Raw genomic sequence first — 26961 nt, 5'->3', positions numbered from 1 at the left:
CTGAAAATGGTGGCAACACGTTTCCAATAGGATGTTTGTGGCGAAGAACTGTTCTTCAGGGTCCTGCAGTCTGCCTTATACAAGCATTTTAAACATCAGATGATTGGAGCTGTGTGTATTTCCCATGCTTGTGCAACCCTAGCAATCTTCTGATGAGAGGTAATTCATAACATCATGTGGAACACATGCACTCTGTTTCTTGCTGCTGTCGTTTCCTTTTTTCTTAAAGGTGAGTGGTCTTTGACTTTTTTTTAAAAAAAAAGAGAGGGCAGAGGAAAGATGAGATCTGTTTTTTACAGTTGTTTTTAATAAGTTTGGACTTGGGTTCAGCACTAATAATTGGCATGCTGCAGGAATTGTATGAATCCCAGCTTCTTTTGTTAAACAGTTTTAACATTTCTTCTTATAGAGTTGTAACAAATAGAAGCCCTGATTTGGCATGCCAAATGGGTCTCATGATTCCACAAAGCCATTTAAACATTAATCAAAAAGTTGACAAAACCTCAATATGGTTTGAAGGTTTATCTCAAAATGAATATGTGCTCTAAAGAGCTGAGGAATCTGCAGAAATAGGTGTTGCTAAATAGCTGCTTGAGCTAGCCTTAAAGGTGGCTCTGAACAGTGCACCTTACCTATGCAGAGCAAAGATCTCCTTTTTGCTATTACTGATGTTCTGGGATGACTGCAACTCTAATCGGAATGTTGAAACACTGATTTTTATATATAGATGCTGTTATTGTCTACAATGGATACTGGATGTGTAGTAAATGCATTTAATTCACATACTGTGGAAACATAAGCTGGTCAACAGCATTTGGGAAGGAGCTGGCAAAAGGCTGAATATGAGTCTTAAAACACATCTACAAAAAAGATCCAGGTACATTTAATCCAGGGGAATCTTGGCATACTGATAATTATAGGTGAGATATCACTAAACGATTAGAGCAAGTCTACTGACTAAAAAGTTAATTTTCCAGAAATAGGAAAGTATAAAGCTATTTTAACCTGGCATGTTGGTTTAAATAACCTTACTAACCCTGAAAAAAATAGCCTTCAAAATGAGTAGTACGTGGAGGTGTTTAACTGTATGTGGTCTGACATTTTCCCCCTCTCAGACTAAATGTCAGCAGAACTTCTAGAAGAGGTCAAAGGGTAGATATTTTGTTTCAAAACATTATAGATCAGCTATTGTGCAGATGAGTATTTCTGCTTCTCTTCTGTTTGCTGGAAAACACTAACCCAAATATATCCTAGCAACTGAATGTAAATCTATATTCAGTCATGCTGTCATATTTTAAAGATTGACAGAGCCTATGTAGCTATTCCAGATTTACACAAGTGTTGCTGAAAGCAGAATTTGACTTGTTAGTTAGTCTCACCAGCAATGGTGAAATATAAAATTATCCATAAAGGAAGATGAGATCTGATTTTTTTTAAATGAAAGGATATTGGCATATCACATCCAAGTACCAAAAGAATATCTCCTTAGGACAAAGCCACTAAATTCCATGCAGGATTTGTCTCTTACACAGTTTTTAACTAAGAATGGAAGCATAGTTTAAGGGATAGAAGATTCCCAGTTGTGCTTTGAGCTCTTCAGTTTACAGCATAAAGTACCACTGACAGCAAAACCAGCATCAAAAGGGACAACTACAAATAGAGTGTACTTCCTTTGAAATGTGAATCATTTAAAATACTTGTTTCCTTGTTTATAATGAACAAGCTATTAGCATCATTGTAATCATTCAGTAAAGAGCTTCAGCCTCCTGAGGGAGTAACATTTCCCTGGAACTGGTGGTAGAAATGTAGCCGTGTTAGTCTGGTGCAGCTGAAACAAAAAACAGGACTGTGTAGCACTTTAAAGACTAACAAGATGGTTTAATAGGTGATGAGCTTTCGTGGGCCAGACCCACTTCCTCAGACCAAATAGTGGAGGAAAATTGTCACAACCATATATACCAAAGGATACAAATTTTGAAAAAAAATAAAAAAAATATGTGTTTCATATGTGTTCACTTTTTTTAATTTGTATCCTTTTGTATATGGTTGTGACAATTTTCTTCCACTATTTGATCTGAGGAAGTGGGTCTGGCCCACAAAAGCTCATCACCTATTAAACCATCTTGTTAGTCTTTAAAGTGCTATACAGTCCTGGTTTTTTGTTTCACCTGGAGCTGGTGATATTAAAAAATGCAGTTTTAGCTCCTTATGGGCCTACATTTATAAGAATTTTTTCCCTCTGACAACACACAACTCCAATCCGTTTTTGTAGCACTGAGGGACTAGGTGAGCCAGAGAAAAGGACTCCAGTGTCAATTATTTCCGCTCCAGTGTCAATTATTTTAATATATTATCTTTTAAGCTCCTTTTGTGGAGAAAAATAAAATTTCCATCTATCAATTCATTTTATTCTTCTATTTTCACCTTACATAAAGACCAAAAGCAGTCTCTTACTTCACACTTACACGAGTTTTTGCATTTCTCCAACTGGCAACACAAATAACACCAGCAGCTTTATCTTTTAGTCCAAACATCTGGCCCTTATGTTTGTAACAAACCTGTGCAAATTAGTTGTGCATGTTGAATGGCTGATTATTTGATTTTTCAAAGAAAATAGCATTTGGCCATGTGATTCTTCGTGAGTTGTTTCAAAATCAGAAGCCTATATGGTCTCTTTTCAGATTGCAGTTGTTCAGAAGCAGAACACAGGCTATTTGCATCCTTGTTTGCCAACTACAGTCAGTTTATCAGACCAGTGGAAAATGTATCAGATCCTGCCATCATTCAGTTTGAGGTATCCATGTCACAGCTGGTGAAGGTGGTGAGTCCTGGCTTTTTTCTGAATATTATTGTCATATTATTGGGCCAAAGAAACAACATCAGTGTTACATTATTGGGCCAAAGTAAGGCCCACCCCTTTGTCAACATGGCTGTGTTTTTCAGGATGAAGTAAACCAGATAATGGAGACCAACTTGTGGCTGAAACATGTAAGTAAATATAATCCCAACATTGATAACATCAGCTCAGTTAATTTTTCTTTTAATGTCAATATGTGAGGTTTCTTGCTGAGTCCTCCAAAGCAATCTGAGAAGCAATATATCTCACTGACCATGCTTTGTGTAATGTTCATTAGTATCAGCTTTCAACTAATTAGTAAAAAAGTGACATTGCATGTTACATTTATATGCCACTTTTTATCCAGATATCTCACTGCAAAATGGGCAGGTGGAAAAGCATTATAATTGCAATATCATAATTGGGTGAACTTAACAGAAAGGTTAAATGAGTTGGCTAAGATTCCACAGCAAGTCAATAAACAGAATCTGCAGACTCCATGCTCTAATTCAGGAAGGGAAGGGGTCTCAAAGTCCCAGCCCACAGGCCATCTGTGGCCCATGAACCTCCCCAATCCAGCCTGAAGATGCCTCCACTGGAACGCAAAGCGTGTTGGCCAGTGGACCACCCCAGCTGATGTACTTCTCCACTGCTTTTGTATATTTTGGTCAGGTGAATTTCAATTCCACATAATCACCTGCTGGGGTTTTGTTTTGGTTAATGTGGGAGGGAGTGGGGATTCCTGTGTGAGGGCATAACTATTGAGGGGAGGACTTAGGTTTCAGTGACTCCTTGACTGTTTGCTCTGAGCTGCTGAAACCCAAACCATGGGTTATAATTAATTAAGGGGAGCTATTTAAATAGCAAAATGTGTATGAGCTGATTCAAGTTGTGTTTTGTATTATTTCATCTTCCCTGCCTGTTCTGCTGACACACACACACACAAATATCTCTCTCTCTCTCTCTCACACACACACACACACACACACACACACACACACACATTTTGCTTTTGTGTCATTATTTCTGAGATGAAGTGGCTCTGTCCAGCCATAGGGAGACCTTTCTCCCTTCTGAAACAACCCTGAGTTACACTTCTTACCGAAAGCAATATGCTTATGAGCCAGGCACTTTGTGGAGGAAACCTGCTTTAGCCATTTGTTATTTCAGGCTAAAGTGCCCAGTAATAACTCTCCTGGCTTTTGCTCCTCTGGGATGTTGCATAGGGCTTTTCAGGAAAAAAAAAAGAAAAAAAAACAACTTTCAGGAGGCTTGTGATCAACTCAGGAGAGTTGGCATCACTGATGCTAGTCAGTTTCACAACATGAATGTATCATTTCACAGTTTACTCTAGGGAGGAGATGGCTCTGTACATGCATGGAGCATGGAGCTAGCACCTGGAAGCTACTCTGGGGTTGGTGGTGGCAGGGCTCACCCAGGGAAAGCAGGCGGGCCCAGGGCGTGTGTGGTGATGGAGAGAATGCACAAGCCAGCAGGAGACACTGGGCGACACGTGGGGTGGGGGGAGGATGCACAGAGACACAGCCCCACCTAACCTCTGCCAGAGATTGAGGACTGGCACTGGTGCTAAGGTAAATAGAGTTAAGACCCTTGCTCCACCCTTCAAACACATTGGGTTGTTCCCCGCAACCATTACATCCCATGCTAGAGTTCCATTCTCTAACCACTAGGCCATCCTGAATCCCCATATTGCCATTCAATATGTTTGATTAAAAATCTAAACTGCAAACAGGAATGATTTGTAAATAGGAATATTTAAGGCAAATGCAAGGAATACCAGTTAAATAAGCTGACATGGACATATTTTAGGAGGAACAGGGAAGGAAAATGATAAACAGTTTACTAAATACAAACTGCTTCTTCTATGGAAGGGTAACTATTATGTAACATAAATAAAACATTCCAGTCAGGAAATGCCTCATCATGCTCAAAGATACTGGGATACTTTTCCTGGCTAGCATTTGTATTGATTTATGTTGTGTTTAAGGAAAGGAAAGACCACAGCATCTGAGGTTGCTGGTAGGATACTCTGGTGCTTTGACTACACTTACCTTAATGCACTGCTGACATCTACTGGTCAGCTATTTATTTGCATTGAATAATTAAGAAGCCTCCAGTGGATTTTAGACAGTAGTGGGCAATGATTTTTGATGGGGGGCCACTCTAAGAATTTGTAAAGTGATTGAGGTCCATATTCTTCCATGAGATTAATGGAGGAGGTGCAGGATCTGGGATGGAGGTTGAGTGCAAAAGGGAGTTTGAGGTAAGGAAGGGTATGTCTACACTACAGCGCTAATTCAAACTAAGCTAATTCGAACTAACGCGTCTAGAACTAAACACTAGTTCGAATTAGCGTTTTGCTAATTCGAACTAGCAAGTCCACATTGAGTGGCCCCTGAACAGGGCTTAAGGATGGCCGGAAGCAGTGCCGGCAGGGCATCAGAGGAGGACTTAGAGCGTGGAGATGCTGTCTCAGGCTAGCCGAGGGCTGCGCTTAAAGGGTCCCGACCCCCACCCCGGACAGACAGTTCTAAGCGGTCCTGGCTTGGATTGCCCGGAGTGCCCACACTGGGCACATCACAGCACTCGGCCATCAGCCCGGCTGCACTTGCCGCAGGCTGCCATCTGGGGAGAGGGGGCAATCGGGGGGCTGCAGGAGAGCTTCCACCCCCAGAAGCCCGCAGAGCCAGCCCAGTCCTCCCCATCGGGGGCTCGTACCCCATTCCTCCCTCACCTCCTTCCACTTACCCTTCCCTAGCCCCCCTTCTTATTGATGTACAAAATAAAGATAACGTTTCTTCCAACATTGACTCTGTCTTTATTGAACAAAACTGGGGGAGACTGGGAAAAGGAGGTGGGAGAGGGGAAGAGAAAGGCTGGGAGAGGGGAGGGCAACTAACATGATCAGGGGTTGGGAACAGGTCCCAGATGAAGAGAGGCTACAGAGACTGGGACTTCTCAGCTTAGAAAAGAGGAGACGGAGGGGGGACAGGATAGAGGTCTCTAAAAGCAGGGGTTGGGTGGAGAGGGTGCATTCAGAAAAGTTCTTCCTGAGTTCCCATAAAGAAGGACTAGAGGACACCAAAGGAAAGGAATGGGTAGCAGGCTTGAAACTAGTAAGAGAAAGTTGTTCTTCTTCCCAAAGCAAATAGTTAACCTGTGGAACTCCTTGCTGCAGGAGGCTGTGAAGGCTACAACTAGAACAGAGTTTAAAGGGAAGTGAGATCAAGTCATGGAGGTTGGGTCCATGGAGTAGTCTTAGCCAGGGGGTAGGAGTGGTGTCCCTGCCCAAAGTTTGTGGAAGGCTGGAGAGGGATGGCACGAGACAAATGGCTTGGTCACTGTCTTCGGTCCATCCCCTCCAGGGTCCCTAGGGTTGGCCGCTGTCGGCAGACAGGCTACTGGGCTAGATGGACCTTTGGTCTGACCCAGGACGGCCATTGTAAGCTCAGGGCTCAGGGTCGGGGGTCTCAGTGGACCCCCTTGATTTTCATGCACACCTGCTCCTGGGTGGCCAGGCTGGCAGCTCTCCTGCCCTAGACGGCCACTTTCCTGTGCCTAGTGCGGAGATCGTGGACGAGGTCCACGATGTCCGCACTAGCCCAGGAAGGTGCCCGCCTCTTGCGGTCCAGGGCAAGCTCCTGAGAGCCGCCAGCCTGGTCCCGGGAAGAGGGGGTGGGCTGGGAGACATAGGGTGGGTGTCTCTGTGCCATGCCAGGTGCAGGGTCTGCTGGCTGGGTGCTGGCAGGCTTGCACCTGGCACGGGCACCGTAGCCAGCCCGTGCCCCTTTAAGGGGTCCGGGGCCGGGAGGGGGGCATAGAGTTTCCCTGGTGTTGGCCAGAGTGGCCACCAGGGAAACCTGGGGAGGGCTAGCCTCCCACTAGTTCGAATTAAGGGGCTACACACCCCTTAATTCGAACTAGCTAGTTCGAACTAGGCTTAATCCTCGTAAAATGAGGTTTTCCTAGTTCGAACTAAACGCTCCGCTAGTTCGATTCAAATTCGAACTAGAGAAGCGCTAGTGTAGCGGCTATGAATGTTAGTTCGAACTAACGTCCGTTAGTTCGAACTAACATTGTAGTGTAGACATACCCAAAGGGAGTTTGAGTGGAGGAGGCTGCTGTGACCTGGGGTACTGGACTGGGGTGGAGGGGGTTGGATTGTGACCTAGGGCAGGAAATTGGGGTAAAGGAGGGGGTGCAGGGATTTGTGTTGTGAGTTAGGAGCAGGAGGAGACCATGATCTGGGGCAGGGGATTGGGGTGCAGATATGGGAGAGGATATGGGTACACATTTGGGTATGTGGAATAAGGGGTGGGAATGGGAAGAGAGGGTTGGGGAAAGGTGGAACTAGAGTGCCAGAGGTAGGCTCTACCCGGAGACTTACCAGCCAGCAGCTGTTCCTGAATCAGCATCCCTGCCTGTCCCACCCCCTCACAGGCTGCAAACATGTGCTCTGGAGCCCCTTGTGCTTCATGGCTGCCTGTTATTAAAACAGGCAGCTCCCATTGGCCAGTTTCTGGCCAGAAACTAGCCAATGGGATTGTGCTGGGGGCAGGAGCAGCTCCTAAAGCTTTCCCCCCTCTCCTCCGGAATAACAGTTTAAAGAAAAACTACCCCACCGCCACATTTCTGAGCGTCATGCAGGTGGGGCGAGGCAAGTGGGAAGCCAGCAGTGTCCGCGTGCCGGATCTAGTGGTTTGGTGGGCTGGATCCAGCCTATGGGTTGTATTTTGCCCAGACCTGGTTTTAGAACACAGGAGGCCTATGAAACTGTGTACGGCTGACACTAGAGTCAGTGATGCTGCAGACACTGTGAAAGTTTCCCCCTGCATAGTGTTTTTCAGTTCTGTGATGCCTCTGCACGTCTAGCTTGGAATTATTCTCAATAGAGCTTTTGTTGAACTGAGCCGCAAGTTATTGTTTTGGGTTGTGGACACATGCCTGTTAGAGGTCAATATGGACCCAAAGCCAAAGACCTCTCCCATGAAGGAATAGGCACACTTTCAGTCCCCTGGGCTTTGAAGATATTTACTTCAATGAAAGTTAGATTCAGATTCTGCCTGAGCATATGCATGACCTGCACAAGATCACATAGCAGATCGGAGGTAGTCCTAGGAACAGAATTCCCAGCACAATATTATTATGCAAGGTTAACACCTACAACCACCTAATATAGGAGACTACTAAAAATAATCTCTGCCCGTCCTTTGTGTTTTTAAGTGCTCTGAATTAAAGAATGCAGTACTGCTACTCCTTGGGCAACTGTAGAAACTGTACTGGTTAAGGCTATGTCTACACTGCAAGCTTCTTTCAGAATAAGCTTTTCCAGAATAAGCTTATTTCAAAGAAGTCTCCAGATGCAAAAAGCACGACAAAATAGTGATTTGCTATTTCGAAAGATAGCGTCCACACTGATTGGACACTATCTCACATTTAAGGCCACCCAGAACCAGTTCAGGCAGGGCATCAGGTCAACAGTTGCTTCTGGGTGCTGTTGCCTAAGGCTACCTGAAACTCATGCTTAAAGAGAACCCCCCTGACAGCCCTGTTTCTCAATTTCTGCTGCTTGCTTGCCTACCTCTCTGAAGGACAGCAAAGCATTTGCAGTGTATGCTCTGGTTGCCCAGCTTTTGGATGCCACAGCACGCTCCTTGCCATGGAGCCATGCTGCAGTTTCTGCAGCACTTTGTGCAGGCTGCCTTCCTGGCCCTGCAGGAACTCCACACTGAGCACATCAGCGAGAACCTCTGCCGGTGTGCAGGAGCAAGGCCCTTGCAACTGCACCCAACAGTGGAGAGATGCTTCTGGAGGCTGAACACCAGTTCCAACTTGTGGGACCTACTGATTATGGAGCGGTGGGATGACCAGCAGTGGCTGCAAAACTTCTGCAAGAGGAAGGCTACTTTCATAAAGCCGTTTGCCTGGCTTGCCCCTGCCATCCATCGATGGGACACCCAGATGAGACCTGCCACCCACCTGGAAAAGCGGGTTGCCATTGCCATGTGGCAGCTCACTACCCCAGACAGTTACCAGTCTGTGGGCAACCAGTTTGGTGTGGGAAAGTCCACTGTCGGGGCCCCCCTCATGGAGGTAAGGTGCACTTGGGCTGAAGTCCCTGGAGGGCAGGTGAGGGGGGGAAGTACTGGAAAGGGGCACCTTAGGGAAAGTGGGAATTGGGGGTGGGAGTGGGCTGGGAATGGGCGGAAGCCCCATCCCGGGGGTGTTCTGCAGTCCCGCCCTCACTCAGAACTGCAGAGGGTGGGCCCTGGTGTGGTTGGCGGGGAGGGGCAGGGACCTCCCAAGGGCTCAGGCACCCCCTCTGATTCTCTGTTTTATGTGTTTCTTTGTCTCCTTCTGCAGTTAGTGAGGGCCATGAATTCCGTCTTGCTGCTCAGAGTCATCTGCCTGTGAGACCTGGACCCTGTCGTGGCTGGATTTTCTGCCCTGGGCTTTCCCAACTGTGGGGGAGCCATAGATGGAACCCATATCCCCATCCGAGCACCAGAACATGGAGCTGCCCAGAACATTAACTGCAAAGGCTATTTTTCGATGGTGCTGCAGGCCCTGGTTGACCACCGTAGACAGTTTACTGACACTTTAGTCAGGTGGTCGGGCAGGGCGCACAACGCCCACATTTTCAGGAATTCCAGCCTCTACCACCATCTGGAGGGAGGCACATTCTTCTCCCAGCACAACATCGTGGCATTCAGATGCCACCGTGTCATGGGGGATGTGGCCTACCCCCTCATGTTGTGCCTCATGAAGCCCTGCACTGGCCACCTGGACCTGAGCAGGGATTATTTCAATGCCCACCTGGGCAGGGCCTACATCCAGGTCAAACATGCCTTTAGATTTTTGAAGGCAAGGTTCGGGTGCCTCTTGACCCACCTAGATGATGGGGAGCACAACATCCCCGAGGTGATCTCAGCCTGTTGTGTTGTCCACGACATTGTGGAGAGAAAGAGGGAGGCCCTCCTACCAGGGTGAGGGGCAGAGGCTGGCCAGGAGGGAAGGGCCTTTGAGCAGCTGCACACAGGTATGGCACGGTGTTGGGGAAAGGAGTAGGTCAACAGGTCAAATTCTGCTCCCAAGTGGTGGCACACATGTTGAGGTCCTGTTGCACCAGCTCAGTCCACCATTGTGCATCATCATCAGCTAGGGTTTGCTGCATGTCCCAGAGGATGGCCACATGCTCCCTCATAAGGTCCACCTGGACCCTCTGGATCCTGTGGCTTCCTCGGGGTCAGTCAGCTGGCTTATCTGCTGGTGATTGCCCCTCAGTCACAGCTGGGCTGGCTGTGGAGAATAAAGAGGGAGAGGTGGTCAATCATCCATGGAGATACTATCCCTGAGCTGCGAGCTACAGTCCTCGGGCCAGAGGATGGGGAGATCCCAGGAGCAAAGCCGTGTGTGGCCTGGACTGTGGGCCCTGCCTTACAGGGGCCCAGAGATGCCTAGGGGACCATACTTCCCGCTCCCCCTTGTCCCATGGACAAGCAGGCAAGGGAAGTGTCTGGCCACACTGGGATTCTAGTGTGGCCGAGGGGCTGCACACACATCTGTGCCTCACAGCACTGTCCCGGGGAGCAGGTGGTACCTTGAGTTGGCAAACATGCCTGTGTGCCATGTGCGGCACTCCTCTGTGTGTGAGCAGGCATGCACCCTTGTCCTCAACAGTGGCTGGTGGTGGCAGGGCAACCCCCCGGGGGTTAGATGTGTGTATGGCCTTTCAAGAGCCTGTGAGCAGGAGTCCGGGGGGCTCCGGGGATGCCTTGTGGGGCTGTGTGGTGCAGACTGGCACTCCACATGCATCCACGTACACAGACTGCAACTTGAGGGCCAAGCTGGGAAGGCCGAGTGATGATTGCACCCCAGCCCCTCAGCGCCTGCCTGCCCCTCCCTGTGCGTAGGAAAAACTAAGAGCACTCACCTGAAGATCCCTCCCCAGCCTCAAATGATGCCTGGGAGACATCCAGGCCCTAGGATACCGGCCCCATGGTTAGGGTGACGATGCTGGCAGTTTCTTCCTTCTCCTCCGGCTCGGCCTCCTCCTTCTCCTCCTCTGGGACCCCTGCCTGGGTGATGATGGGCATCTCCAACCCCGAGTCGAAAAAATGGGGTGAGGAAGGGGCTGAACCACCCCCCAGGATGCAGTGAAGCTTATTGAAATAGGGGCAGGAGAGGGGTTCTGCCCCAGAATGAGTGCTGTGTTTCCTGGTCCTGGTGTAGCCCTGCTGCAGCTCTTTTACTTTGCTCTGCATCTGCTTGAGGTGCCTGGGATTGTGGCCCTTCACAGCCAGGGCCTTGGCCATCCAGCCATAGATATCGGTGTTGCACCTTCTGGAGTGGAGATCCTGGAGGGTCTCCTCCTCACCTCACACTTCCAGGGCCAGGATCTTCATCCCAGACCATGACGGTGCACGCCTTTTGGTGCCCCTGCCAGGGTCTTTGGGAGCCCTGGGCATGTGCCCTTTGAGGGCCAATGGGCTCTCGGGGGCCTTGAGGCTGAGCCTTGTCTCAGAAGAAGCTTGGCAGTGTGAGCTGCGTGGTAAAGTGCAGCTCCCAGGGCGGGCATCGTGCCACAAGCCTTGTCCTAGGTGCCTGTGGCTTTAAGAGCTGGCAGGAGATAGGAACTATAGAGTTGTGATGAGTTTGGATGGAGTGGCCAGCACAGCACCTGTGTTATTTCCTGGAGGCCTCTTTTTTTCAACAGAATTCCCTCTTCAGCATCCACACACGCCTTTTTCTGAAAAATCTTTTTCGGAAAAGGCGTTCTTCCTTGTAGAAAAAGGTTTACTATCATTGGAAAAACCCCTCCATTCTTTCGACATTTTGTCAAAAGAATGCAATTGCAGTGTGGATGCAAGTATTGTTTTTATGGAATAACGCCTGTTATTTCAGAAAAACGCTGCAGTGTAGACATACCCTGATTGACAAATGTTTTACTGACAAAAGTTCAGTGTATTCATAGCCTTAGTTTTCCAGACCTGAAGAAGAGGCTTTTGTAAATAATCTTTCAAGCTTTTTTCTCATCAATGGTAGTTGCTCCAATAAAAGATACTTCACCCAAATTGTATCTCAGGGGGATCAGTGTTATCTACTGAATTATCATCACTGTTTCTTATATTATTTTGGACATTCTTTTGAGATCTCTTATTCAAGCATTAACCAAGCCCTACCCTCTTGTGCTACCTGAGCTGGAGGGATCTGGCAGGGAGCTAGATTAGAAAACTCAGAAATTTCTCTGGTTGCTTGAGAGATATTGTAAGATTGCTTCCCTATATAAGTGTAAATCGTAGCATGAAAATAGATCACATTCTAATGTAATTGGGAACTAAGAGGAAGAGGAGGCAGCCTGGTCTAGTGTAAAAGGCTCTGGGCTGGGCATCAGGAGACCTGAGATGTATTCTTAGCTCTGCAACAATTCACTTCACCTAATTGAGTCTGTTTGCCATGTCACCCTTTCTGCAGCTTGTCTATTTAAAATGCATGGTCTTTGGGGTAGGAGCTCTCTCCTGTGCATGTAAGGCACCTGGCACAACAGGTTCCCAAATTAGCCTAAGACAAATAACATGTTCTTAAAAGGTAATACATCTAGTCAGAGCTTCTGAAAAAACAAACACCAATGTTATAAAAGTGACATTACAGCACTTTGTTTTAATGGAAAGGATGGGTTAAATAGTCCACAATTTCTGATTTTTGTAATCCTAATGTAGTTTGGTTTCTTCTGTGTTTAGATCTGGAATGATTACAAACTTAAGTGGAATCCAGAGGAATATGGAGGTGCAGAGTTTATTCGTGTTCCATCCGACAGTATCTGGAAGCCAGACATTGTCTTATATAACAAGTAAGAATATGCTACATCAAGTTTGTTTACTCTTACTCTGTTTTTAAAAGATTGAGCATTCACATGACTACTACAAAAGACCTAAGATTTTAAGCAAACCCAGGTCCTAACACACAATTATTACAGGTATGTCTTGCAAACTGTTACTTCTCTGGTAGCAGAACTCTTCCCAATCACTGCTTCTTTTGAAGAGCAACACTTCTGTGGTCTATTGAGCTAATCAGTATTAACAATTATCTTTAATAAGAGAAGACAAATAGGAAATATCAGACTCTGCATCCCTAAGCTCCTTCCTCTCCCCACTCTTTCTATAAATGTTTTCTGCACTCTGTACAAGGATGGCAGTAAGAAGAAGCACATAATTCTGCTACATAACTTTCCTCTCATTTACAGATGAGAAATTCTTCAGTTATTCAGACCTTTAATTGACAGGACCACTAGATCCAAATATTCTTGCAGTAAAAATTGCTACTTGTTTGACATAAACACAGCATTAAATATAACTCTTTAAAAGCCCCAGGCACGGTAATTTCCTAGAACTTTTGCTTCCAACAAGTTAATAGGAAACCAAAAATGCTACTGAGATGATATACACTATTTAAGGAAACTGTGAAACTTGCTTGGAATACTCTCCAATACAGGAGGTCCCAAGCTGTGGTTTGCAGAGCACATGCTGGTAGATCAGGATGGGAACCTTTTTTGGGTTGGGGGCCACTGACCCACAGAAAAATCAGTCGGGGGCCACACACAAATGAGAAATAGAAAAAAAAAAACCTCACTATGCTCCCAATTGAAGAGAAAACCCCTCCCCACATTCCCCTCACACAACAAAGCCCTTCTTAGTAGATGTTGTGAGTTCCACCCCCCCAGGGACATAGCAGGGGGGCTGAAGCACCAGCACAGGCTTCCCAATGCTGGTAGGCAGCTGCTGAGCCTTGGGGACCAGATCCTGGCAAGTCAAGGGCTGCATCCAGCCCTCACACTTAAGGTTCCCCACCCCATGAAGAGCTGGCTGGTCATGTGGTGCTGGCTCTTTCACTTCTGCATTTTGCTAATTACATAAATAGCTACAAATGAAATCCCATCTTACTTTTCCATGTAAGCAACAGCTGCAATTGCCCCAAGGACGTTATGTGATTGTGACCAGGTTGGGCAATGGTCCTGCTCTGTTCCATGTATCTGCAATGACAAGGTGCAGCAGAAGCATTGAATTGCTGCTTGCACAAAGAAGTAATGCTTCAGGCTACTGTGGGGCTGGAGAGGAAAGAGAGGGGACCACAGTGAGGAAGATCAATTTGTTCATCACTTTGTTTTGACACAAGAGTTCTTGTTTGCTGCTTCAGATAGGCAGGGTCATACGAAATCTTTTGGGGGCCTCGGGATATTAGATTTTGTGAGCCTCCTGGCTTCTGAGATGAGGCCAAAAATGAGGTTCTCAGAGTGGAGGAGAGGGCTGTGGGTTAAGGGAGGGGGTGGGTGTAGGAGAGGTCTCAGGGCGATAATGTGTGGGAAGGGGCTCAGGGCTTGGGCAGGGGGTTGAAGTGCAGGGTCTGGGAGGGAGTAAGTGTGTAGGAGGGAGCTCAGGACAGGAGGGTGTGGGAGAGTTAGGTGTGGGAAAGGACTCATGGCAGGAGGTAGGGATGGAGGCTCTGGGCAGGAGTTAATATGCTGGAGGTGGTTCAGGACAAGAAATACAAGGTTTGGGCAGGAGTTAGGGAGAGGGAGGAGGCTCAGGGCTGGGGCAAGGGGGCAGTTCCCCTTTGATGGCATAAGCTCAGGGAGGGGATAGGGAGCTCTGCATGCTGCCCTGCACTCATCAGCAGACACCACTCCCTTCAGCTCCCATTGGCCACAATTCCCTGCCCATGGGAGCTGCAGGGACAGAGTCTGCAGGCAAGGGAAGTGCACAGATAGAGCTTTCTGGCACTGACAGCTCCAGACCAGCAGGGACAGGATGGCAGCATATGGAGCAGCTGCTCCCTGCCCCCCCAGTTAGGGCTGGAATGCAGGGATTTTAATGGCAGCCAGGAGTCCTGGGCTAAGAGGGCCTGTGCAAAAATCTGCATTTTTGCAAGCCCAGAGATCTTTTCACAGGCCCCCCCCCCTTATTCTGGGGCTCTGGGATGCAGCTCCTAAAAAGCCCTTCCTAATCTGGCCTTGTGGGCATGGATTCCATTCAGCCATGTTATAGGAGTAATTACCATCTCGATCTTCAGCAGCTCATGTCCACAAATGTCAATGGAACTATGCTTATTGACACCAACCATGGATCTAGTCCCACACATATAATTCAGCAGTTAACATTACTGCAGGAACACTGAAGTGTGCATTTGCTGACTTATGCTGCTTGAATCCAGAGTCACTGTATATATGTATATCTATGTTCTTAACTTCTTATATGAAAGTAATCAGATTAGTTGAACTGCCTGACTTTTTATTTTCCCCTGGGTTTATTTTTGCAGTGCAGTTGGGGATTTCCAAGTTGATGACAAGACAAAGGCCTTATTGAAATACACAGGAGAAGTGACCTGGATACCTCCAGCTATTTTTAAAAGTTCATGTAAAATAGATGTAACCTACTTTCCCTTTGACTACCAAAACTGCACCATGAAGTTTGGTTCCTGGTCTTACGATAAAGCTAAAATTGACTTAGTTTTAATTGGCTCTACAATGAACCTCAAAGACTATTGGGAGAGTGGAGAATGGGCTATTATTAAAGCGCCTGGATATAAACATGACATCAAGTACAACTGTTGTGAAGAGATATATCCAGATATCACCTATTCGCTTTATATTAGGCGCCTGCCTTTATTTTATACCATCAATATGATTATCCCTTGTCTACTGATTTCTTTCTTAACAGTTTTGGTGTTCTACTTGCCTTCAGACTGTGGTGAGAAAGTTACACTCTGCATATCAGTCCTTTTGTCCTTAACTGTGTTTCTCTTAGTGATCACAGAGACCATCCCTTCTACCTCTTTGGTGATCCCACTAATTGGAGAATATCTCCTCTTCACTATGATATTTGTAACTCTTTCCATTGTCATTACTGTGTTTGTACTCAATGTGCACTATAGAACACCCAAAACACACACAATGCCTGAGTGGGTGAAGACCATTTTCTTGAACTTACTTCCCAAGATCATGTTTATGACCAGACCTGCCAGTGATGAAGAGACTACTCAGAAGCTAAAGCCACTTTACAGTGTTGAGCTCTCAGACTTAAATTGCTTCAGCAGCTCTGAAACCAAATGCTGCAAAGAAGGCTTCATATGTCAAGATACAGCATGCAGTTGTTGTCGGTATCAACGAATAAAGTTTTCTGACTTCAGTGGCAATCTTACAAGGAGTTCAAGCTATGAATCAGTAGATGCTCTACTTTCACTTTCAGTTTTGTCACCAGAAATAAGAGATGCCATTGAAAGTGTCAAGTATATTGCAGAGAATATGAAAATGCAGAATGAAGCCAAAGAGGTAAGAACAACTTTCAGCATTAGTTTCTGATGCTACAGAAATTATTTACCATGAGTGTTGGAGTGTGTTTTTTGTTTGTAGATGTAAACATGCCAGCTGCCTTTCATAAAACCACTGGAAAGCAATCCACAATTTCTTGATACAAATAACCCACATTGTTTACATTACAGGTTTATGGGTCATGGATCAATTGATTTAAATTCATATTGGGGAAACATGGTGTTTGTGACGGGCCGGCGGTGGCTCGCATTAGAAAGGGGCGGGCAGCGGCCACGGTCCGGCGGAACGCCCGGGAGGGGCTATCTCACTGGCGCGCCGCCGGGAAGATGCGCCCGCTGAACGCGGCAGGGAGCGGAGTCCCGCAGCTGCGGGGAATAGGGCCGCCCGGTGGACTGGGCGGGACGTGCGCGGCCCCGCGACTCCGCCCCCTGCGTCCCAATGTGGGGACGTCAGTGACGGCGGGGGCGGGAGACCCCACGTGACCTCTGGCGGGAGGTTTAAAAGGAGACCGCAAGCCAAGGCCAGAGGAGGGACGTCCAAGCGACGAGCCCCCTCCCTCCCCCCCCCCCCCCCCCCCCCCCCGAGAGGACCAGAGACCCCGGCACGGCGGACGAGGAGGTGAGGACCAGCGGCTCAGATGTAGGGGCCACGGCCTCGGGGCCAGCTAGGAAGCATCCCGGGACAGGGCCCTTTTGGCGCCCATGGGCTGATGCACTGCGGGTTGGAACCCCGTCAGCCAGGTAAGGGATCAGTACCCAAACCCTTAGGGTCCCGGGCTGGGACCCGGTGGAGAGGGAGGGCCCGGGTCCCCCTAGCTCCCCCAGCTCACCCCGTAGTGCAACCCCAACGGGGGTGAGAGGCGCGTGAGGGAGACGGGAGATAGCCCCACTGTGCGGCTTGGGAGGTCAGATTGAGTCCCCCGGGAGGGGGGCGGTGAACACCGGGCTCGCAGGGCCCCGCCTCGCCCTCCCCTGGGGGGGAAGGGGCCGGCAGGAGCTCGTGCTCATCAAGACACTGTAAACCAAGAGGATAGACGGAGGGCTCGCTGGGCCGTGACCCCGAGGAGGGGGGGCACGGGCTCGTGTCCAGAACTAGAACCGTCACACGTGGTGGAGAATGTGGCAGGCTGAATGCGCACTAAGGAACCCCGGGAACTCAGAAATAGGGGTACTGTCCACAGGCGGAAGGAAAGGAGACAACGAAAGGACGAGTGGGGTGATGGAGCCCTGACAGCTGTTGGACTGGATAGGAGAGACCCAAAGACAGCAGCAGCAGGCTGAGCTCCTGCAACATCTGGCAACTCAACTTCAGAACCAGCAACGGCAGCTGGTGCAGGAGCTGAGCGCCCAGCAAGAGCGATGGGTCACAACCACACGGCAGGCCGGACAGCCGGTAGCCTCCGGGGGCCTCGAGGGACCGGGGATGGGAACCCTCCCCATCCGCCTGACTAAGATGGGGGCCCCAGGACGACCCAGAGGCCTTCCTCACCATGTTTGAGAGGGTGGCCACCGCAGCCCGGTGGCCGGAGGATCAGTGGGCCACCCTACTAGCCCCCTACCTTACCGGCTCGGCCCAGCTCGCTTACCGGAGTCTGGCGGCTAAAGACACCCTGCACTATTTTAAGTGAAGGAGGCTGTGCTGGACCAGCTAGGAGTCACTCCGGACACCTGCTGGCAGCGATTCTGCCAGGAGCGGTTCGGGCCCCAGGAACTACCGAGGGCGGTAGCCCAGAGACTGCGGGAATGGGCGAGAAAATGGATAGAGCCCAACCAAAAGATGGCCGGACAGGTGATGGAGATCATCATGTCGGAGCAGTTCATCAATATCCTGCCCCGGGAGGACCAGAAATGGGTAAAGAAGAACTAGCCCACGACCGTCAATGAAGCTGTAACCCTGATGGAGGCATACATGGCCGCAGAGGACGGAGAGAGCAGCCGCCCACGGGTGACCCGCCCAGAATCGAAGGTAGGGGGGCCTCGCCTGGGGGGAGGCCCCGGAGGAAGAGGGCAGTTTGGAGGCCCCGGGAGCAGCCCAGGCCCCACATGCAAGTTGGCCCCAGTGTGGCCCTCAAGGCCAGCCGAAGGGGCCGAGGCAGAGGTCGCCCAGGAAGAGGGGGCCGAGGAGAGGAGGGCACCGACCCGAGAGGCCTGCTTTCAGTGCGGCCAGGAGGGACACTATAAGAGGGACTGCCCCTTGACGGACTGCACCCTGGGACAGCTGCACCCTGGGGCCCCCGTGTTGGCCACAATAGAGGTTGAAGGAAAAGGGGTGCAAGCCCTAGTAGACTCAGGCTCCGCCGTCACATTGGTGCGAGAAGATTTCATCCCGGACGGAGAGAAGGAGACCCCGTATGATGCGCTGTGTCCACGGGGAAGTCCGAGATTACCCCTCCGCCCGAGTTCTACTGGCGGACGGGCAAAGAGAGCAACTCTGGAGAGTGGGGAAGGTCCCCACCTTGCCCTACCCGGCAGTGATAGGGTGGGATTGGCCAGGCTTCCGGCAGCTGCTCCACCAGCGCGGGGACGCCCCGAGGGCGAAGGAACAGTGGGGCGGTCTTACCGCCGAGGGGTTCCTGTTCCCAGAAGGGGGAGATGGCACTGGAACCCCGCAGAATGAGGGACTGGAGGCGGGCGGCCTGACGGAGATCGGGCGGGGTGTGGACTTCGTGCGGGAACAAAGGGAGGATCTCACATTGTGGAACGCCTGGGACCAAGCCGCGATGGAGGACGGAGATGGAGCAAAGCCCCATGGGCAATCACAAGGGTCGTACTTTCAGGTACAAAACGATCGCCTGTACTGGGTGACCCGGGAGACTGGGGGGGGGGGGGGCGGGGGAAGAGGAGAAACAGCAGCTTGTAGCCACCTCACGACTCCAGCGGGGGGTGCTATCCCTCGCCCACGCTAACCCTTGGGCCGGGCATTTGGGGCATGAGAAGACCCTGTCAAGGATAACCCAGAGGTTCTTCTGGCCAGGGATTTATAGGGAAGTATGTGACTTTTGCGCCTCCTGTCCGGAATGCCAGAGGGCGGCGCCAGCAGGCGTGGCACAAGCGCCCCTCATCCTGCTCCCAGTTATAGACGTCCCGTTTGAGCGTATAGCCCTCGATTTGGTTGGTCCCCTGGACGCCATGCACGCGGGATACCAATACATCATGGTGATAATAGATTATGCGACCCGTTACCCAAAGGCTGTGGCCCTGCGGAACACGAAGGCCCCCACCCTCACTAGGAGCTAGTGAAAATTTTCTCACGGGTAGGACTACCGAAGGAGATCTTGATGGACCAGAGGACAAACGTTACATCCCGACTGATGAAAGAACTATGTCGGATGCTGGGGATCAAGCGGATCCGCACATTCGTGTACCACCCCCAGACCGACAGCCTGGTTGAGCGCTTCAACAAGACCCTGAAAGAGATGCTCCAGAGGTTCGTGAGAGAGGACCCCAGGGGATGGGACGACCTCCTCCCCGCTCTACTATTCGCCGTTCGTGAGGTCCCACAATCAACCACGGGATTCTCGCCCTTTGAGCTGCTGTACGGCCGACAGCCCTGAGGGATCCTGGATCTTCTCAAGGAAGATTGGGAGGAACAAACTGCCGTGGTACTGCCCAGTATATACTGCAGCTGAGAGAGAAATTGAAACGGACCGGCGAATTCGCTCATGCGAACCTAATGCGGAGCCAGGAGAGACAAGCGCGATATTACGACCAGACAGCGCGGACGAGGGAATTCCAACCAGGTGACCGGGTATTACTCCTCCTCCCAACCCCCAGCTCCAAGCTGACAGCCCCATGGCAAGGCCCGTTTGAGGTACTTCGCCGAGTCGGGGCCGTAGATTATGAGCTCCTCCTGTCCAGACGGTGGAGGAGCAAGCAAATCTTCCACGTGAACCTCCTGAAGAAGTGGAACGCAGCAGAGACCCTGCTAATCACCCCAGCACCCCTGGAGGACGATCTCGGACCCAAGGGGTTAAATGACCAGGAGGATTCAAACGTTGAGGTAGGCCCAGACCTAGTGGCCTCGCAACGGTAGCAGCTGGTGAATCTACTAAACCGGTACGGGACCGTGCTCACGGCCAAGCCAGGACGCACCTCGCTGGGCTGCCACCGAATCGCCACTGAGGCAGGTAAAGTGGTGCGAGAACCCCTCCGACTCTTACCCCGTAAGATATGGAAGACGGTGCGGGATGAGATACAACTGATGCGACAGTGGGGTGTGATCAAGGAGTTGCAAAGCGAATGGCGAAGTCCCATCATCCTGGTCCTGAAGTCGGATGGAACGACAAGATTCTGCATCAACTTTCGCCGGGTCAATGCTATATCACAATTCGACACCTACCCAATGCCCTGAGTTGATGAGCTCCTGGAGCAATTGGGGCGGGCCAAGTATCTGTCCACATTGGACTTAACAAAAGGGTACTGGCAGATCCCCCTGGCACCAGATGCGTGAGCGAAGACGGCTTTTTCTATCCCCTTTGGATTCTTCCAATTCAGGACCATGCCCTTCGGCCTCCACGGAGCCGCAGCCACATTTCAAATAGTGATGGACCGCCTGTTAGCCCCCTCCCAGACATTTGCTGCAGCCTACATCGATGACATTATCATCTACAGCGACAGCTGGGAGGACCACCTGAGCCATATCGACTCCATATTGAGGACCCTGGAGAGGGCAGGCTTCACGGCAAACCTGAAGAAGTGCCACCTGGCCAAAACGGAGGTGTCGTACTTAGGGTACACCGTGGGAGAGGGGAAACTAAGACCCCTGGTCAGCAAGGTACAAGCCCTCCGGGACTATACCGCCCCGAGGTCTAAGAAACAGGTGCGGCAGTTCTTTGGACTGGCTAGTTATCCCAATCTTTGCCACAATAGCCACACCACTGACGGAGCTCACAAAAAACTGCAAACCCACACGGGTGCAGTGGACCCCACAAGCGCAGCAGGCCTTCGAAAGGTTGAAGGCATGCCTGTCTAGTTCACCAGAGTTGGTGCAGCCCAATTTTGAAAACCCTTTTTTTTTTTTTTTTTTTTCTCTCTACACAGATGCCTCACAAGTAGGACTCGGGGCGGTCTTGGTGCAAGAATGCCAAGGGGCGGAGCACCCAATCCTGTATGCCAGCCAAAAACTCCTGCCCAGGGAATTGAACTATGTGACAGTCGAGAAGGAAGCGCTAGTGGTCAAGTGGGCAGTAGAGTATTTAAGGTTCTACCTGTGGGGAAATAAATTCTATTTGATAACAGATCATGCCCCGCTCATATGGCTTAATTTGATGAAGAACACGAACGCACGTCTAATGCAATGATACCTGGCTTTGCAGCCGTATAGTTTTGAGAAGTCACCTCCGGGTAAGAGACACCAGAACACTGACTTTCTCAAGAATATGGGACGGTGACGAGGAGAGGTACCTAAGGCCTCCGAGGGGGGAGGTGTGTGACAGACCGGCGGAGGCCCCCACTAGAAAGGGGCGGGCAGCAGCCACGGCCCCAGCGGAACGCCCGGGAGGGGCTATCTCGCCGGCACGCCGCTGGGAAGATGTGCCTGCCGAACGCGGCAGGGAGCGGAGTCCCGCTGCTGCGGGGAATAGGGCCGCCCGGTGGGCTGGGCGGGAAGTGCGCGGCCCTGGCAGAATATGCCGGGGCACGACTCCATCCCCTGCGTCCCAACATGGGGACGTCAGTGACGGCGGGGGCGGGAGACACGACGTGACCTCTGGCGGGAGGCTTAAAATGAGGCCGCAAGCCAAGGCCAGAGGAGGGACGTCCAAGTGACGACCCCTCCCCTCCCGGTGGAACCGGACGAGCGGGACTCCGGAGGACCAGAGACCCCGGCACAGCGGACGAGGAGGTGAGGACCAGCGGCTCAGACGTGGGGGGCCATGGCCTCGGGGCCGTCTAGGAAGCATCCCGGGACAGGGCCCTTTTGGCGCACATGGGCTGACGCACTGCGGGTTGTAACCCCGTCAGCCAGGTAAGGGATCAGTACCCAAACCCTTAGGGTCCTGGGCTGGGACCCGGTGGAGAGGGAGGGCCCGGGTCCCCCTAGCCCCCCCAGCTCACCCCGTAGTGCAACCCCAACGGGGGCGAAAGATGCGTGAGGGAGACGGGAGATCTCCCAAGCCGCGCGGTGGGGCTGTCGGATTGAGTCCCCCGGGAGGGCCCCGCCTCGCCCTCCCCCAGGGGGGTGGGAAGGGGCCGGCGGGAGCTCGCACCCATCAAGACCCTGTAAACCAAGAGGATAGACGGAGGGCTTGCTGGGCCGTGACCCCGAGGAGGGGGGGTACGGGCTCGTGCCCAGAACTATAACCATCACAGTGTTGAACTGAGCTCCATCTGCTACAGTGAAGTTTATTACATTAGCCCTTTGATATAATAAGGTGTGGGGGGGAGCAAACTCTAGATTTACCGTCAGAATGAGAGCTTGGGAAATCTTAGCACTGCAAGTGGCTCTCTGTGTACTCTTGGGCAAGTCACTATGGCCATAAAACAAATATTTACTAACCTGGCTCTCAGAAGAAGTAAGGCTAACCTTGCTAATAATGTTCATGCTTAACTCCTGTGGATAAATACAAAATGATGAAGTTCAGGGATCTAAAACTGACATTTTTGTTAAGTGCTATAGTTTTTCTGTTTCAGGACATGTTTTCAGTATGCACTTTTGATCATTCTCAGCTTGAAGAGCTCTGGTTCTTTACAGGGAAAAAAATCTATTTTCTGCATCAAAGTCCTCATTGTTCTCATTTTCGTAATACCATTAAAGAATGAAATACAGGCAGTCCCCGGGTTACGTACAAGATAGGGATGGTAGGTTTGTTCTTAAGTTGAATCTGTATGTAAGTCGGAACTGACGTCAGCCACTGCTGAAACTGATCAGTTTCAACAGCGGCTGAATCTGGACGCCAGTTCTGACTTACATACGGATTCAACTTAAGAAACCCAGGCGTCCCCAAGTCAGCTGCTGCTGAAACTGATCAGCGGCTGATTCCAGGAAGCCCGGGGCAGAGCAACTCTGCCTCGGGCTTCCTGTAGTCAGCCCCTGGTCAGTTTCAGCAGCGGCTGAATCAGGACGCCGGGGAGCGGCGCTGCGGGACCAACCCAGCAGTGCCCCAGCTGCTCTACCCCAGGCGTAGGCAAGAAAAGCCTGGTCTGCTGGGGGAGAAGAGGGGGACACTAGCTGCACCCACCCCCAGCAGACCAGGGAGACGCGGGTGGCGGGACCGCCCACGTCCTCCACGGCTTTGCTCTGTCTCCCTGGTCTGCTAACCAGGGAGACGGGGAGCAAAGCCTTGGAGCACGCCCGCAGCGGGACAGCCCAGGCGCGCCTGGGCTGTCCCGCTGCGGGTGTGCTCCAAGGCTTTGCTCCACATCTCCCTGGTCTGCTGGGGGGGGGCTCCCCCCCCCCCCCCCAGCAGACCAGGGAGACGTGGAGCAGCTTTTCTCGCCCCGGAGGACGGGGGCGGCGGGACTGCAGCGTATCTGGGCGTCCCGCCGCTCCAATCCTCCGGGGTGAGAAAAGCCCCATTCGTAATTGCGGATCCGACATAAGTCGGATCCGCGTAACTCTGGGACTGCCTGTATGTACACATGCTGTGTTCATCTAGAAAAACAGTGAAAGGAACTAAGTGTTAAAATAGTGTTACAAAGGTGGCATTCATTTAGAAAGATAGCACCTGTAACTTATGCAAATCAAGTTTCAGTCATTTGGGGGGGACAAAGATAATAATGAATTCTGATGGTGGTTTGAATGGTGGTTGTGTTCATGTGAAAGAGGGAACATTCTGTGCATGAAAGTCTTCTGTGTTCAGCCAAAATGTACATGGAAGTAAAGTTCTGATCTTAACAATTTAAACATCAGTATACTTTACCTTTATCAGATCATGCCTACTGTCAGTCTTATTTGTCTGTGTTTATATTTTTCAGATTCAAGATGACTGGAAGTATGTCGCTATGGTAATTGATCGCATTTTTCTGTGGGTTTTTATTCTGGTATGTATTCTAGGAACAGCTGGATTGTTCTTACAACCATTAATGACTCGAGATGAAATATAGGATTTCATTATACTCTGTTGTAAAATAAATTTGTTTGCAGACCAAACTTTTTGTTTTTGTTACATTAGCTGCTTCTGTATATTCTTTTATTAGTAGAATAAATGATGTCTCTAGACCCATAAGCTTCACCAGTCAAAGCTTAATTATATATCTGCAAAGCTTTAACTGGTTTTAAGATGTCATAGCAACTAGTCTGAAGGTAATTTCTCCAGACTAGTGCCAGATATCCCTCACAAAAAATTGGAGAAAGTGCAGGTAGTGTATAAAAATTCAAATAAGTGTTTGTTTGAAAGAACGTACAATATAGACCTTTCCAATGGAAACTGGAATCCACAGCATTTCCATGGGAATGTTTAGAGGGTTCATGGAAGGCTGAAGAATTTGGACCACATAACCTACTTCCAACACTCAGGTCCATTGCTACATCAAACATGCTTTTCAGTACAATTCTTCTGGAAGCAAGATCACAACCCTGAAACCACTCTATTGTATAGCCTTTTGGAAATTGTAGCTCTTGAATTTGTACTAATATGCAATTTGTTGATATATGATGTACCCACTATTATGCCAAGTTTGAGGGGAACAAGTAGTGTTAGAAAATGGAACAAAATGTCAGACCTAATTATATACACACAATCCCATCAGGGGAGTAAAACAGCCCACATGAAGAAATTAAGATACTACAGAATAGTTTTATTTCACATGCACTAGACAAATACTTTACTAAAAGGTAGGTAGATATAAACATTTCCTATAAAGTGCTTCTTGTACATACATGCCATGTTTTTACCAATAATTGTAGAGATAATTAAACAGGAGCATGAAGAGAAATATAGTACACTTAAGGAGTTGGGAAGGTGCGTGATAAAACTGAATTGTTTTCTGTTCAAAATTGGAAATATTATGGAAATGTGAAAGTAGATATAAAACTTTCTGAAAAATAAAGTTACATACTTGCAAAACATTTGTTATTCTGCTTGCGTGACAATCTGTATAGGGTAACATTAGCTGCTATTTGGTGCACTCAAAAGCCAGTAATTCACAGAAGCACAGAGCTAAGAGTAGAGGATCTATTAGAAATTATTTGGTTTTTAGAACACTCAAAGCAGAAATTTGACAATGAACTGTAAAGCCCAGTAGTTGGGGAGTGATCTATCTTGTCCCTATGTAATACAAACAAATTATGGGAGGGATTGAAAGTTTTTATCCATTTTGTAAAAAAAGTTATTTAAATCAGGTTTGAGGCCCAATCAGGATCTTGCCAATCAGCTTAAATGTAAATCTTACTATATATTTTTGAAATGTGTGTTCCTGTCTATCCATTCAAGAACTCCTAAATGATAGGAGCTAGGACCACCAATTTTCATATGCAGCTTCCACTTATCATAGTTTAAAGCAAGATAAGCAATTGAATGCACCTGGAATTAGATATTGTCTCATAAAATGGAAAGGGAGGGGTCTGGCAGGAGGGAGTTATACTGTAGAATGACCACAGGCCAGAGATAGGGACCAGGACAGTTATAACCCCATTGGCCTGCTAGGGGCAGGGGTAGAGAAAGGAGAGCTATGTACTGTATATTTCAGAGAGTTTGTCTATTTGTGTGTCTCTGGCTGGCTCCCAGCTAGGGGTCATGCACCACTACCCCTAGCTGTGGCCACTGCAACTGGAACTTCTCACTTGGCCCCAAGCTGCTGTGATGAGGGAGGGCTGGGGTTATCTGCTCTCCTCAGGGCAGCCTGCATACTGAACTCCTCATCCCCAGCTACAAGCCAGAACAATGCTCTAAATGAAGAAAAACAAAAAACGTACTTGCATTAAGAACCCTGAGCAGCACTACGTACATCTTCTAGTAGAGCATAATTTTCTTTTTAGTATTGAAGCAAAGGGGGCGGGGGACATTAGCAACAGGGAAGTTAGAAGAAGGTATCTAGTCCATAGTGTTGCTCTTATTTTTCATATAATATAACTGCAGTAACTAAACAATGTGTCTACTGCAACTGTAAGCAGAAGCAATGAAGAAAATATGAATGAGAGAGGAGATCCAAAACAAGTTCACAGACTAGAGTGAACTTTAATCCTGGGAAAGATAAAAACTGAATCATACCACAAGGCAAATCAGACACCCTTCATTTGAAAATGTGATGTCTAATAAAGTAACAACAAAGTAAGACAAGTAAATGTCTGATTGCACAAAGAAGAATCTAGATAAGTTAGAACAAAAAACAGCACTTTAAAGACTAACAAGATGGTTTATTAGGTGATGAGCTTTCGTGGGCCAGACCCACTTCCTCAGATCAAATCTGAGGTTTGATCTGAGGAAGTGGGTCTGGCCCACTAAAGCTCATCACCTAATAAACCATCTTGTTAGTCTTTAAGGTGCTACATTGTCCTGTTTTTTGTTTCAGCTACACCAGACTAACATGGCTACATTTCTATCACTATTCTAGATAAGTTAGAATTGTCTCAATCACATGTCCCAGTAAATTGAAGGCCAGAAAATAGCAGTGTGCAACACCCTCTAAAGTGTAAGCTACTCTGCAGATGAAATGTCAGAGCGTAACAAGCAGCTATATTGAAAATGTTCTAAATAATTCCTACTCACACTAACTATGAAGTAATTCCAACCAGTATGAAAGTCAGCATACTACCGTTTCAAATCGGGGGAAAACCAGGATTGCAGAGTCTCCTGGGATTGGCATCAATTTCCTGGTTACTATTGAAAAAACCCTGGAGATTT

The 26961-nt window shown here is 49.1% G+C and overlaps 1 protein-coding gene across 1 annotated transcript; it reads left to right on the top strand.

Moving 5' to 3' along the window:
• On the top strand, window positions 1–25417 carry CHRNA3 (cholinergic receptor nicotinic alpha 3 subunit). Its single transcript, XM_006120919.4, has 6 exons — window positions 1–229; window positions 2682–2821; window positions 2944–2988; window positions 12598–12707; window positions 15170–16181; window positions 24095–25417. The coding sequence occupies exons 1-6, from the start codon at window positions 175–177 to the stop codon at window positions 24221–24223; spliced, it is 1491 nt and encodes a 496-aa protein (XP_006120981.2). The 5' UTR covers window positions 1–174; the 3' UTR covers window positions 24224–25417.
• Window positions 25418–26961: the final 1544 nt, after the last annotated feature.

Source organism: Pelodiscus sinensis, chromosome 14 (assembly GCF_049634645.1).
Source record: "Pelodiscus sinensis isolate JC-2024 chromosome 14, ASM4963464v1, whole genome shotgun sequence".
Lineage (NCBI taxonomy): Eukaryota > Metazoa > Chordata > Testudines > Trionychidae > Pelodiscus > Pelodiscus sinensis.
Note: the sequence above shows the minus strand (reverse complement) of the source record. Positions and strands in the feature narration are given on the sequence as shown.